This window comes from Tarenaya hassleriana, unplaced genomic scaffold (genome assembly GCF_000463585.1).
Source record: "Tarenaya hassleriana unplaced genomic scaffold, ASM46358v1 Cleome3, whole genome shotgun sequence".
Classification (NCBI taxonomy): domain Eukaryota; kingdom Viridiplantae; phylum Streptophyta; class Magnoliopsida; order Brassicales; family Cleomaceae; genus Tarenaya; species Tarenaya hassleriana.
Genome location: NW_010966177.1, coordinates 3,643,046 through 3,657,321, shown reverse-complemented (window position 1 = coordinate 3,657,321; position 14,276 = coordinate 3,643,046). Strand labels below are relative to the sequence as shown.

Genomic DNA, 14,276 nt, shown 5'->3' with positions numbered 1-14,276 from the left:
CATTCCTGCACCTTGTCTAGCATTAATTGATGTCATATCTCCCAACATAGGAATAGCATTTTCAACAACTGCTGCCATGACATTTGTTGTCATCGATTTGGCCATTGTCACAATGCATCTACAAGCAGCTAACCTAACAGCCACATGGGAATTCCGCACACATTTGAAAATGCAAGGCAACAGAGTAAGAAGTCTAGGTCTCAGTGCCTCATCCAGCACCGGAGAAATTGAACGTACCACCTGCAAAAAAGATAAAAAAAAAAATAGCACATAAATAACAGCATTGCAAACTAAAGTATGTTATCTAGTGAATGGATATATGATAGCCAAAAAAACCTCAAAAAAAACTCACTAGAAGGCTCCATTAATTACCGGCTTCACGCTCCACTATACAAGTGGTACTTACACAATTTTTATATTCATTCTATCAAGGGAGTCTGTTAAGACAGTCTATTGGTAAGTAGTGGTCAGAGACAATAAAGTTTGACAAGTTAGAATAATAATCAAAGAAAGCTAAACAGAATGGATGTACCTGGATGTTATTTATCAGGATCTGTGGATCCTTAATAGATTCTATATCAAGCTCAATTTTCTGTTCATCTGCAGGAGGTCGAGGAACAAGGAGCTCGGTGAGACAATCCCACAATTTCGGAAGCTTATCAAACAAGCATCCCCTGAATTTCTGACATAATTGTCTCAATGCAAGTTCAGATCCTCTTCTGGTAATAAAGCCCTCAACTCTCGACCTATCTTCACCACCAGCCAGTATGTGAGCTTTTGATTTATGCTTTCCTGTACTACTTCCTAGCTGTAGAAAATCTGGATCATCAATGATCTCCATAGACACAATGACACTTGCTTGAGGTGTCTCACAAGGATCTGCACACGTCAAACTGCAGATGTTCTTGATAAGCTTGTCATTAGGACTTGGCTTCCGGTCTAGGCAGTGAGAAATAAGTTCTGCAAGAGCCTCAGCAGCTATCTGCTGAAGTATTTCTTCCTATAATGAAAAAAGAGTCAGTTCCTACTGTACTGTCCTAGCAAACGGAAATTTAGTTTCAGATACAACCTGCTCTCGTTTAATCGAAGCCATCAGGGGCAAGATTATTGGATTAAGTCTTGCAGGAAAATCTGACATCCAAACAACTGCAGCAGCAACCAGAGAGGTGACTGTAACATGTAAATTACTCTGCAATGTAAACAAAACCCCGAAATTAGCATATAAAAGCTATATTTTCAAAAGCAGAAATCAAAATACCAAATTGAACTGACAAATGATAACCTCGAAATATATATACACAGCACATACAAAAAAAAAACAAGAAAAAATATTCAGTGTACCTGGACACATTTTAGATAGCCAGCGGTAGTCAACAGCCGTTGTCTAGACGACTCAACATCCTCAAAAACTTGCTTTTCCAAGAATTCGCTTCTAGCATGGTCTTTGCTTAAGAGAGCCAATGTTGAAGCAAATTCAATTGCCTCATCAGCACTCAAGCTCTCCACCTTAGGTTTAGTTGATGATAACTTCTCAAAAAGATTGATTGACTCAACCATATGTAACAATTGAGAAGCCTCATTCCTCATTTTAGAGTATGTTCTCGAGAGCTCAGCGTAGGGAACAAGTACATCTTTTGTGGGGAAAGCAGGATCTGAGCAAGCTAACAAATCTAATAGCCACTTTTTAACATCACTGGGGAAACCTGGCAAAATTCCATTTCTCTCAGAACCTGCCATGCATTTAATCTCTCTGAACCAAGAGATAATAATGATGGATGCAACCTGAAAAACAAGTGATTTAGCTCTCAGACATGCACAGATAGACGGAGGGTGATCGCATGAATGAGAGAAAGAAAGTGCGCGCGCGCGAGAGAGAGAGAGAGAGAGAGAGAGAGGGAGAGAGAGTGAGTGAGAAGAGATCATTACCTGGCGCTGGACACCCGAAAGAGATGTAAGAGCACTACACAAAGGATCTATCACAAACCGCATTGACCCATCGCTCAGCCTGGAAGCAAGGATACCCAATGCAGATGCTGTAACAACTCGAGTTTTGGTCACTGACATTTCAACATCAGAACCAACAATAATCTTAATGGAGCCTGCAGAAATATCATCGTTTCTTTCTACTATGGCTGAACTCTTCCCAGAATCAAAGCCCAGAGAGCTTGAAGCTTCATTTTCAAGTTTCACAGCTTTCATCTTAGCAGCTGCTTTAAAATGACTTTTACGAGGGGGGGCTACAGGCCAAAACATTTTTGCAGCATCCAACGGAGAACCATAAGGCGTCGTTGCAAGCTCTAACCACGAAGCAACGAATGATGTTGCAGCATCCTCTAAATCTTTTACCGGGCACTAAATAAGAAGAAAAACGAAAGTTATAAACACAAAAAATAAAAACAAACTGTGAAATGAAATCAAAACTAAAGGGAACATTAACATTTTTTTCCCATTAGAATATGCACCAATTGGGGAACATTGTCTCACAACAACCTACATGATTCTTAGAAGCACTCTATATATACCCTTACTCCATTCAGCAGTTTAACTATGGGTAAGCTTTACAAAGCAGAAAACATCCACCTACCAATAAAACAAAAGGAATACACAGTGACAGCGCTACACAAAATTCAATCTTTTTACGCCAGCGTCATATAAACTTGCATCTCTCACATTGGAGAAATCCCAATGACAACGTGCAAAAACTGGAAGAGAAGTGGAAGCAAAAGTTGCTGAAAATTTTATCTCATAATTTTAACTTCAATGTGCAACAAAAAAGACATTTCAATCCAAAGAGCCCTGTAGATGAAGCAGCATCAAAATGGAACAGAGTTAAAAACAAGCTAACTTTCTACCAACAAGTACCTGAACCAAAAACCTCCAAACTCTCTCTGAACACTGCAGAATCTCCTCATTTGATTCTAGTAAAAGATTCTGAAAGACAATCCTTAGGGTGTCGCCTAAGATAGAAGATGGCCACAAAGAACCTTCAGATTGCTCAGAAATGTTCTTTCTGCAACCAGCTTCAAGAAGTCGTTCCTGCAGAGGGAGAAAATTAGGATCTGGTAATAAACATCGGCAACAAACACCAAAAGTAAAATATTGCAAAGAAAACAATAGGAACCTAAAACCATAAAACATAACAGGTCAGAATAGGTGACAAATACCACAAAAGTGCGAGTAAGTCATACAAACAATAGCAAACATGTGAACCTCACATTAAAAATAATTTCTATTCTTGTGCAAACAATAGGAACTTACCAAAGTGCGAATAGCAGAAAATCGGACGGATGTGATGCTGTGCCTCATAAATGGCCACAACCTAGGGGCCAATGCTGATAATCCATAAGGATTTTCCTGGACATCTCTTCTTTCACTTACATTCTCAACATAAACGATTTCATTGAGGTCAAGATTTTGTTCCTCCCCTGTTTTCAGTAAACTGTGCAACATGGGAGTCATACCTTCTTGCGAATAGAGCTCAGCCAGCAGATTCATAACACTGCAGAAAATTTAGGAAGTTTGTAACACCACTCAGAAACAATTAACCGTGACATTGAAGTTTAGTTTGAGAGTTTCCAGTCATTTTGACCAGAATTCTCTAGAAGCATCAACCTTACAACTCAGACAATCCCGAACTGAAGCTAAACTACAAAATTTACAATGCACAGGAAACAAAAAAGTTTATATCTTTCTGGATGGAGAAAAAAAAAGGAACAACTTCATCAACATGTTCACCTGCTGGTGGACGGACTCAGATCATCCAAATCTAGCAAGATATCCCAGAGTAGCAAGATAATAGATTGTAATGTTTGCCCCCTCAAAGAAACAATAGCACCTGCTGCTGGTATAAGAGCATCAGCTGCAACTGCTCGCACATCATCATCAGAATCTTCTAACCCTGCTTTACAGGCAGGGAGAATATAGCCAAGCAAGTCTTGTAGCATTTCCTGGTAAAGGAAAAAATCAGGAGACCATAACAAAGAAAAGCTAACAACATACATGAATTTCTGCGGACAAAACGGAACAAGATTGAGTACCTAGAATTTGCTAAACTATTAACTGAAATTTTTAAACCATCTTAAATTATTGGACGAAAGGTCACCCATGTCAAAAACAAAGGGAAAACAGTCTAGATGGATAGGGAGACAAGGCAGAAAGGGTCAGTATGCTGTCTAATATGTTCATTTTTTCCAGATAATTTTTTTATTAATAATCAATGTCAATTGACATGGAAATTTGCTTCCTTGTGATGGAGTTCTACCTGTCTCACAGCAACCAAATACTTGATGCCCAGAAGACTTCCATGACGAATTTCCCATTCAGGCCTACACTGAACAAAAATAAAAGACATAAAGATTACCAAACGTGGCACAAAGAAAGCTAACAAATATATCTTTTGTTTGAGCCAATTAAAAGAATGTAAAAACATTTACCTGCATCTGAAGCAAGACATTTAATGTCTCATAAACTAATGAAGGATTCATATATTTGAAAGCAGCACCCAGTGCTTGGGCACAAGTTTCTCGCACGGGAGCAACAACCTGATCAGATACATAATCCCCAAAACTGCAAGACAGAAAAAGACCAATGGACTAAGAAAAAATTACAAAACCTCAGCATGCAAGGATAATATAAAGCAAATAAAGAAAACAATTGCGAAGCCATACCGGTCAAGTGACAGTACACATAAGAAACGGATGGCGCAATCCTGAAGAAATTTCGAATTTTTGAACCAAGAATGCCTAGCTTGTTTCACCAAATTCATCAAATCACAATTTTCTTGAAGATCTTTTTCCAAAACAGGTAGCTCAGTTGAACTCTTCTCTTTAGAATAATTGTAAGCCTCCAACACATGATTCTTTACTTCCAAGTGAGAAGATAACCCACCACCCGTTGACGATTGAGGTTCAACTTTCATAAAATTAGGGACAAGTTGACCATTGACCTTCTCTATAGGTAGACCATACCCTGCATCTTCCACTTTTATGTTGATACCACAGCCATCGCCCTTAACATCTGACCAAATATTATCTGTAAATGAATTTGATGCTTCCTCAGTCTTTAGTCGCTTCTGGAGTGGCTCCAAGTCGTTTTCTGGGAACTGCATATTCAAGTCGAATTCCCTCTCTCTAGTGAATTTATTCAAATCCTCCTCTGACTCAAATTCAACGTCTGAGCTGAAATCAGTAGTTGACACTCCGGCCGAACCACCATGATGCGTCAAAATTTCTCTCAAAGCCATAACACTGCCATGGCGTATCTCCCAAGCTGACCATATAATTACATTAACACAATCAAACAAACAATATCGAACAGAGAGAGAACAAGTATGCAGCAAAAATACATGCCACTTACCAGGATCAAACATATCAAGAAGGATCTGCTCGATAAAACTATGAAAAGGCCATCTCCCATCCCCATCCCCATCAGGATCAATATCTTCCCCATTACTAACATCAGACTGCAAGTTTATAAAACATATGCAGGAGAAAACAGGTAAATCAATAAAAGATACCTTCTAGCAAGAATAGATATGGCTAACATCCCAATAATAAGCACATGAAATAAAGACTACCGCATACACCTTGAGGTTAATCACTGAAAACGACCACCCAATAAGCTAATTACTGCAATTGTATTTTCTATACAAATGTTTTCATTTTTTTTTAAATATCCACTAGTATGAACTAACGCGTTGTACAAAATCAAAGATAAAAAAATGGAGAAAGATAAAACAATGATCCGTCAAAAGATGGTACATAAACAACGTATCTGCTAAAAGTTCAAGTTGATCATCCACCAATAGCTTCATTTTGTAAGCCCTAAGTGTCACCCTATGCCACTAGAATCATCTCATCAAAGGCAAACTTTATTTCTGGTAGAAGTTTCGCATTAAAATTTATTAAGATGTATGCAATATTCAAAACCTTGTGGGAGCCCAACGAATCAGAAGAAAAGCTTTTTGAAGTTGTCATGGTATGTGGAGATGGCATCTCAGCATCTGCCTCATCAGACCAGCCTTTAGCTTGGTCTTTTGAACTTATTTTAGCTTTTCTCTTCAAAAGATTTAATTCTCTTGCGCTTGGCCTCTTAGATTTGAGACTGGGAACCATTCTTGAAACGAACTGCCGAATGTTATGCGCAGAGTAATTTGTGTATAACTTATTGCCGATCCCATTCCTATGAACACTGGAACTCTGCTCAATCAGATCCTCATCTCTGATCACTTCATTCACGTCCATAAACTGTTCACACATGTCCAAACCTGTTCCAAGGGATTTCCAGAATTTGTTAGATAGATACATGAATTGAAGAGAAAATTTATGTCTACAGATTTGTCAATAAATGAAACAGATGCATGGAAAGATGGACTTCAACAATCAAAGAGAGATGCGTGTTACACATGAAAATACGGATTCAAACAACAAAGATTTGTATATCTATTAGTTAGTCAAAGTTTAACTGCTGGCAGGATCATGATTCATGAACCGGAAACTTTTCCAAAACATTATCAGTCGTGTTAACTTTCTTGTTGAGCAGTTAAAGAACGCAAAGGGAATGCCCACACATGAACTACAGACTGCCATGAAATTACAGATTCTATCACCCAGAGATTTGTATCTCGACCGATTAGTCACACCATTAGCAACACGTAGGATGATGATTCACAATTAGAAACTTGTAATAAACATTATTACCATGTAAATTATTTTGTTGAGTAACTAAAAGAACACAAATGGAATGTATATAGAATGCATGATAAACTACTGACCCAGTCGACGCCGAAGATTCTGCTTCTGACGGGCTAGTCGATCCCTTGGATTCTTGGAGTTGTCATTCACAATATCATACTCCTGCAACAATAGTTTTCCAAACAAGGAAACATCTATTAATCAGGATATCACCAAAAACGCTTTCAAAGAACCAAAGAGACTGTTAAATCTATTCCTAAACAGATAGAGCAAGAATAAATGCGCATGCATAAATAGAAAAAGATAACAGCATGAAAATATCACATACACTTGCTATATCAATAGCTCCAAGAAAATGCAATCAAGACATCAGTATGCACGCGAGACAATAAAAAAAATTGATCATCTTTCTTCACACACATATACTAACGAGCAATGATCAACTCGTACAATTTGCGCATTAAAATTCCGTAGTTGTTGGCTCATCGAGATCAGCAAGTAGATTCTAGTAAAGCCCAAAAAGCATCATGATCTAAACTACCATCCAAGGAGAGATTAGACAAGATCATAGCAAAAAGTAAATTAATGGGAAAGAAGCTAAAAGCATTCCGACATTCCAACTTTTTTCCTTACTTCAACAATAAAATGGCATGATTGATGAGAAAGATCACTGCATTAAGGAGAAAATGGTATATCTAAGAGGCAAAAAGACTGAGATTAAGTGTTTGTAACACTACGTAGTTCTAAATATTGGTGACTGCCTGTAGGCTAGGCTCCATAAAAATATTACATGAAAATAGACTCATTGTGTCTACACCTAGAGACAATCAAGATGCAAGGTAGAAATTTTGCCAGAGGACAGTTCCCTTTAAAAAAAAATAACCTACACAAGTAAAGACATAATAACAGCGAAAACTACCTGTCCACCAGATGCCAACAAAGCCCCAAACTCTAAAACCTTGTTCATATCAAAACTGTAAGCACAAGCCAAAAGTTAGAGAGGTTAAAAGTAGTTGAAAGCCCTTGACCATGCAAAAAACAGGCATAAACCTAGAAAATGATGTAAAAAGTCATGGTTAGAATTTAGAAATATAACAAGATATTGAAAATAAGAAACACAAACCAACGGTAAAGTTCAGTGAACAACCTTTTGAAGGAAGCATTTGATAGAATCTTAGAATGAAAATTGCTAGAAGCCACCACATCTTCGACATTATCCAATATCCCAGCCTCAATTAGCTTCGCCGCCAAAAGAGCAAACAGCTCACCCAATGAGATATGCTTAACATTCTGGGCAATAGCACCAATAGCATGGGAAGCAGCTACCCGTGTGTCCCACTTTTTGCTGTGGAGATACGGAGAAACCTAATTCCAGAAACAATAGAGTATAATTAAGGAACAGATATGACAGCCTAACATAAAAGAGCATAGGAATGAGTTTAAGAAAGGTTAAAAAATAATAAAAGGGGAAACAAAAAACCAACATTAAACTTTGAAAAAGGAAAACATGGCAAAAAAAAAGAAGCAATGTTATAGAACCAAAGTAATGAAAAATGCATCAAAGATGTCATGAAAAAACCATTCCAAGGGCTTTCACCAAACAAAGATAGAACAACTGACATTGCTAACGTCATTGATATATCAGTTCAACTTAATTCCTATAATAATGTATTGGGAATGCAACAAACGAGAGAGAAAAACAAGGAAAAGAAAGGGTAGGATATGAAATCTGAGAATAAAAACCTAAAACGCTTAGCAAGTAAAGAACCCAATCATCCCATATCAAATGTGGAAAACAATGAAATGGGAATCAACAAGAACGATACCTTTCTTAGTAGAGAGTTCAAGTCCTGGGGATGGGACTTGGCAATATCTCCGATTTGCCTCGCTGCAGTGAACCTCGTAGCTTGTGTTGAACCAGCTATGAAGATAATCAAGAAAAACAACTTCCTTTGTACAATGAATGAACACACGAGCAAAAAAAGAAACTATTAAGATAGAAGCAAAGCAAAAACAACCTCATATGCAATGTTTTGTAACAAAGACAAAAACTTCCAGGAAAAATCAAGGATACTGTCCAACAAAGTAAGCAAGCGATTGAGGCGCGAAGATTGCTGAGCCATAAAGGCTGCAGTGACAGCGACGGCAACAAAAAGTGTGAAACTTCTCTTGGATTTAATTCCACATCCACATTCATCCAATCCCTTTGCAAAAATGACCCTTCAACACACTGCAAATAAATCAACAGAATAGCAAAGCTTTAATGCGGAAAGACAAATAAACAACATCAAAGTAAGTAATAATATATGAACAAGGTATTCCAAGGTTTAGAATATGACTCGAGAATCTGATGTATGAATACTCTCTAGTATTCATAACATACTAAACGTAGATAGATCTAATATTCTACACAGTCTTTAACTAAAGACACAAACAACATTTTAGTTTCTTGTACAAAAAATAATAAACTCCTACTGGAATATATATTAATACTCAAAGTTTAAACATATTTGAACCATTATCATGGCAATCAGAATTCTCCATCAACAGTGGTGATACATTATAAATTCAAAGACATTTTTGTTTGTGCATATTGTTTACAAATCTCCTAAGGCTACTAGACTCTAGACTTTCCCCTAATCATTGCGAATAAACCTCATTGTGATGTTCATTTTCTTCTCTGATGGAATATTCCAAAAGCATAAAATTGAAAGAAAAAAAAAATATGAGAACCTCATAATGTGTATCCTTTATTTCTCTAGATTAAAGTACAATATATCACTAAATCAAAGATGATATTATTATTATTACTACTTTAGTAAAAGAAATCCATACAAGCCTACATATGCCGCACATAGAGCAAACTTAGTATCTTTAGAACCTAAATTCTATCCACAATAGCAAAGAGTCAGATAGTCCAAACAAACAACTGGTTTCACTGTTCTGTGCTTGTATTAGAATACATCACGATCTAAGGGAAGGAAACATGTAATCTCACCATACGCTTAGATAACTAGTTCTCAAAAGCATTAGCATTATATCCCTTAGCACAGTTGAAGGCCTTTAAAAAATCTGTGGAATTAATGCCATGGGAAAATCTGTGGAATAATTATCACCCGCTGGTGACCCATCAAATGGTTTAAATTTGGGTTTAACTCAAATAAAAAAAAAATCAAGAAGATCAAGAAACATAAGTTCCGAAATTTGTTTTTTTTTTAAAAAAAAAAGCTGTAAATTTTGTTTATGGAACATAATCTCATAATTTACCGATCAATTCTGAACAAAATTCCCCCTACAATTTAGACCAGACGAACCATTTCCTTCAGAAATTACCACAAAGACCACACGAAGTAATCAGTATTCTACGTTATACATGAACAAGTTCACAGGAACCAACAATCAAAAGCCTCAATGAAAAAATGGACGAAGATAAATTAATCAAATCGTCATCGGAGATCAAAGATATACCTGAGCACGGCGGGTGGTCGGAGGAGATGAAAATTTCCTCCGGTGACGGATTCCTACGGCACGGCGAAGAAAGATATGCAACGGCGGAGAAAACTCGGTTCGACGGGAGGAGCGAGAGGGATGGCAGAGGTTTGATTCGCGTGCGAAGGAACTTGGATATGCAAACCCTAATTCGATTTGTCTGCGACCAAAGAGTTCGCAAGGGAAATAGATAGAATGAGAGCAATAAATAAAAAAAAATTAAAAACAGTTCGTAAGGGTAAAAATGGAAATTCATATTTTGAGAGTAAAGGAAAAAGAAGAGCAAAATAAACCCAGTCAAAAAATATATATAATCATAAAAAAAAATAGAAAGCCATTTGATTCGGGGCCTTTTGGTAATTATAGAAGGTTGAACATTTGGGCAGAGGTGAACTTTATTAATCCAATAGTCGAACCAAATAAGATAATCAGGATATTAAAATCGAATAGTTATAATTTTTTTAAATATGAAAAATCAAACCAATTAAAAAATAGAAAAAAATGATATTTTTTGAAAAAATGATTTATAATAAAAAGATTGAATATAAACCGAATAAAAAAATAATCGAATCGAAATTTATATAAAAATCGAATGGTTAAGTTTTTCTCTACATAATATAAATAAACTGAAACCCGAAAATGGTCACCCTAGATTTGGATCAAAAAAAATATTAGAGCATCCATAAATCAAATGAATAATTTTCATCATTGATACGTAGGTGTGGAACTTTTTGTGACTCAAATCTATTGAGAAAAAATTATACTCGGGCGTATTATTTTCGAGATGTAGATCTTTTATATTTACAAGATTATAAAAACTATTATTATAAAATTACTTGTAATTAACTAGGTCTTGATATTTATATTTTAAATCAATTTCATCATCTCTTTTTTAAAAACTTTTTTCATGTTTTGAGAAAAATTTTATCAAACTTTTGTAAAGGATAGTTTAAAACTTAAACAAATAATTTTTTTTTATTAAACCATTAAATCTTGGAAATAAGTGTCGTTAGACTGTCTTGTGAAGATTGTGTATAATATAAATGTCAACTTGTTTTTTTTATTCATTCAAATACTAAATTTCACACATCTAAAAATTCTACATGAATCCATAATTTTACGTCGTATTGATATGAAATATTGCAACAATATTTTTTTCTAAAGTAAGAAAATCTCTATTATGACCATGGGATTAGAAATGTTTTAAAATGTATATCGAAAGAGAACACAACAAAAAAAAAGGATGGATAAAGCCTCCATATTTGAAAACAAAACCAAATCAACCAGAATATCCTCTTTTCTTTCAATGCAATTTATATCTCCTAATTATCCATGATACATTTTTTACACAACCATAAATATATATTTAAAGAAATTTAGTTTGTAATATATTATCATTATTATTATTTTGGATAAAACGTAAATTATAACTTTTATTTTGCAAAGACATACAATAATTTATATCTAGATATATTTTACAAACATTCCTCGTTTTTATTTTTTAAAAAATGAAGACGTACTACAATTTCGAACCAACCAACGGAGGGGTGTCATAAGAGCCAATAGCAGCGAGAACCTCTCTTAGAAGAGTCTCCCTCATCCGACCGTACACGTGTCCATCCCACCCTCGCCTCACCAGATCCTCGCCCAACCTAACCGCGGCCTTAACCGTCTCAGCCTCGCTATCGTGCGCCGAGTCCACGATCCCCATCTCCACCGCCTCGGCCGCGGTCAGCTTTGCCGCCGCTAACACCACGTTCCTCCTCGCCGCCGGAGACCCGATCTTCAGGCGGATCATCGGCATGAACCATGCCGGACATACGACGCCGATGTCGAGATCGCTCATGTAGAGGAATCCCCTGTCACGACGCATCAGGATGTAGTCGTGGCTCATCGCCAGGCCGAGTCCGGCACCGGAGGCGTGGCCGTTGACGGCGGCGATCGTCGGCATGGGGAGGGAGATAAGGTCCGCGATGAGTGACCGGAGCTTGGCGTCCATGACTTCGAAGAGAGAGGGATCGGATCGGCCGGCGACGAAATCGTAGCCGTTGGAGAAGAACTTGCCTCTGGATGTTGTGATTAGGACTGATCGTGAAGCTGACGGGTCGGACCGGACGCTGCGGACGGCGGAGTGGATGTCGTCGAGCACGGCGGCGCTAAGGCGGTGCTGGTCGCCGTGACCGAGGAGCGTTAGTTTGAAAACGTTTCCTCGCTTCTCCAACGTACACATCTCGGTTGTGATAGCCAAATTGGCCCCGGGGGACTGCTAAACGAATGAATGCATGTGTGTATATATAATAAAGTTCTGGTAATCAACTTTGATGGACCGACAAATTACAAATCGAATTATGAAATGGAAAAAATGCGTGATAAATTATCCCAAAAAAAACGTGTGATAATAATACCTCGTGAATGTCGAAATTGTCAATGAAAAAAAAACGTGTAAATTTAAATTTGTTCTGTTCCGATTTCTAACTCTATCTATAAAAGAGTTGGATTTCACACAATGATATTTATATCCAAAGTCCCTATATTTTTACAAGATACCAAAATTTATTAAAATCACATATGACCCAAATATGGTTATTGAACCAACATAATAATCTGCATAGGCATCAACTCTCCAGCAAAATTTTTTCAGATCATTACATATAATCATCATTTGTTCACACGGGTTTAAAAAAAAACACCACAGAAGACAGACCAAAAGAAATCTAGCATATCTTATGTTCAAACCTCTCATCTCGAAACAGATCACACCAAAACATTATAACATCACATAAAATGGAAAAAAAAACTTGGAAAAGATAACAGGTAATAATCTATGTTCCTTCGTTGAAGTTGTGGACAGACAAAAGGCTCTTTGTCAACCAGATGGCGGTTTCTCTTGAAGAGACAGCTTCTTCACCAAACGGTCTTAACACACCAGCGAGATCATCATATTTCTCTTGCTTGAGCAGCCTTGCACATAGCTCTAGCAGAGATTCCAAGGCATTAGCCCTTTCATGATTCAGACTTCCATCAATACCCAGCTTTGTAAGCTTACTCAGCAATGACATGTCACTTGCTGTCAGATTTATCGCCTTTGCATCTTCGTCTTTTACTTCCATCGAGCTGGCATCGATGCCCGTGTCTGGTTTTCCACTTGTTCTGTCTTTGTCGGTGTGAATGCTTCCCGACAGGGACTCAGCTGTTGTGTCAACTTCTGTAGATTTCTCTAGACTTGTTTTTTCGGTTAGGTTGCTCGTAACATCAGCCAAGCTGGCGTCACTTGAAGGAGCGGTGCTCGAGATAGGCGGGTTTCTCGGCTCAGTCCCTTCAACTTCAGTTTCTTCGATGGCTTGTTGAGGGCACAATGGTTCATCTTTTGTGCTCACAACCTTGACATCAATCTCATGCAACAACTGAGAATCCTCAGTGAAGGGCATTACTGCTTCTTTCGGAACTGTAGCATGTTCGTCTTGCTTTTCTGCAGAGTAGATGGCCATCTCTGGCTCAGCCAGACTGTCACTTGAACTATGGACGGTAGGCTTGGGAATATTCAACGTGCAGCAAGTGGGATCAATTCTTTTGGTTTCAAGTTTGTCCTCTGCACTACTCATTGATACCGACTTTGCACTTTGAGACGAGCTGCTTGAGTGAGCTTCAGCCATTGACTGAAATGAATACAGATTCTCCAAACTCCGAGCCACCTCTCCTCTCTCTCTGTAGTCGTTCTCATTCACAAGCTTGCCCGGCAACGATTTTCTTCTTGCTTTATCCTTGGGGCTGTTTGTCGGCTTTATCAGGAAAACAGGAAGATAAACAGGCGACGGGTTTTCACACCGAAGGACGTATGCCTGGAGACAAGGGTTCCTCAAAAGTTTTGCAGCCTGTACAGTTAAAACGGTATCAGTATAATAGTAACTATTGTAGATGGAGTCATATGTCATAACTTACCGTAGGCCGATGTTCCGGCTTCTTCCTTAGCATAGCCTTGATAATTTGTTTCCTGGAACATAAAATAGTCAAACCATAGTCTCATTGTATAAATCTGAAACTACATCGCTTGCACAGCGACAAACTTACAAGTTGGACGAGTATACAATCGGAAGA

General features: G+C 37.6%; 3 protein-coding genes across 5 annotated transcripts in view; all 3 read right to left on the bottom strand.

Moving 5' to 3' along the window:
- LOC104819143 (TATA-binding protein-associated factor BTAF1) overlaps positions 1-10,351 on the bottom strand; it is a 15,017-nt gene extending 4,666 nt beyond the window's left edge. For both annotated transcript variants that reach the window (XM_010549067.1, XM_010549068.1), the window contains exons 1-19: positions 10,161-10,351; positions 8,767-8,922; positions 8,519-8,613; positions 7,840-8,057; positions 7,612-7,666; positions 6,773-6,854; positions 5,928-6,265; positions 5,356-5,461; positions 4,668-5,268; positions 4,434-4,566; positions 4,262-4,330; positions 3,736-3,947; positions 3,259-3,499; positions 2,863-3,036; positions 1,927-2,352; positions 1,342-1,782; positions 1,070-1,189; positions 533-1,000; positions 6-240 (exon numbers count right to left, since the gene is read on the bottom strand). In XM_010549067.1, coding sequence (XP_010547369.1) covers positions 6-240; positions 533-1,000; positions 1,070-1,189; positions 1,342-1,782; positions 1,927-2,352; positions 2,863-3,036; positions 3,259-3,499; positions 3,736-3,947; positions 4,262-4,330; positions 4,434-4,566; positions 4,668-5,268; positions 5,356-5,461; positions 5,928-6,265; positions 6,773-6,854; positions 7,612-7,666; positions 7,840-8,057; positions 8,519-8,613; positions 8,767-8,815 — 4,063 coding nt within the window. In that variant the 5' untranslated portion in view covers positions 8,816-8,922; positions 10,161-10,351. The remainder of the gene's footprint in view (positions 1-5; positions 241-532; positions 1,001-1,069; positions 1,190-1,341; positions 1,783-1,926; positions 2,353-2,862; positions 3,037-3,258; positions 3,500-3,735; positions 3,948-4,261; positions 4,331-4,433; positions 4,567-4,667; positions 5,269-5,355; positions 5,462-5,927; positions 6,266-6,772; positions 6,855-7,611; positions 7,667-7,839; positions 8,058-8,518; positions 8,614-8,766; positions 8,923-10,160) is intronic.
- Positions 10,352-11,594: 1,243 nt separating this feature from the next.
- Positions 11,595-12,574, bottom strand: LOC104819142 (enoyl-CoA delta isomerase 1, peroxisomal-like). The gene has a single exon (XM_010549066.2). The coding sequence runs from the start codon at positions 12,409-12,411 to the stop codon at positions 11,701-11,703; it is 711 nt and encodes a 236-aa protein (XP_010547368.1). The 5' UTR covers positions 12,412-12,574; the 3' UTR covers positions 11,595-11,700.
- Positions 12,575-12,784: 210 nt separating this feature from the next.
- LOC104819141 (serine/threonine-protein kinase Nek7) overlaps positions 12,785-14,276 on the bottom strand; it is a 5,205-nt gene continuing 3,713 nt past the window's right edge. For both annotated transcript variants that reach the window (XM_010549063.2, XM_010549064.2), the window contains exons 13-15: positions 14,250-14,276; positions 14,121-14,172; positions 12,785-14,053 (exon numbers count right to left, since the gene is read on the bottom strand). In XM_010549063.2, the coding sequence (XP_010547365.1) occupies positions 13,004-14,053; positions 14,121-14,172; positions 14,250-14,276 (1,129 nt within the window). In that variant the 3' untranslated portion in view covers positions 12,785-13,003. The remainder of the gene's footprint in view (positions 14,054-14,120; positions 14,173-14,249) is intronic.

Coding starts and splice junctions, on each gene's coding strand:
- LOC104819142 (XM_010549066.2), bottom strand. CDS start 12,411: ATGTGTACGTTGGAGAAGCGAGGAAACGTTTTCAAACTAACGCTCCTC.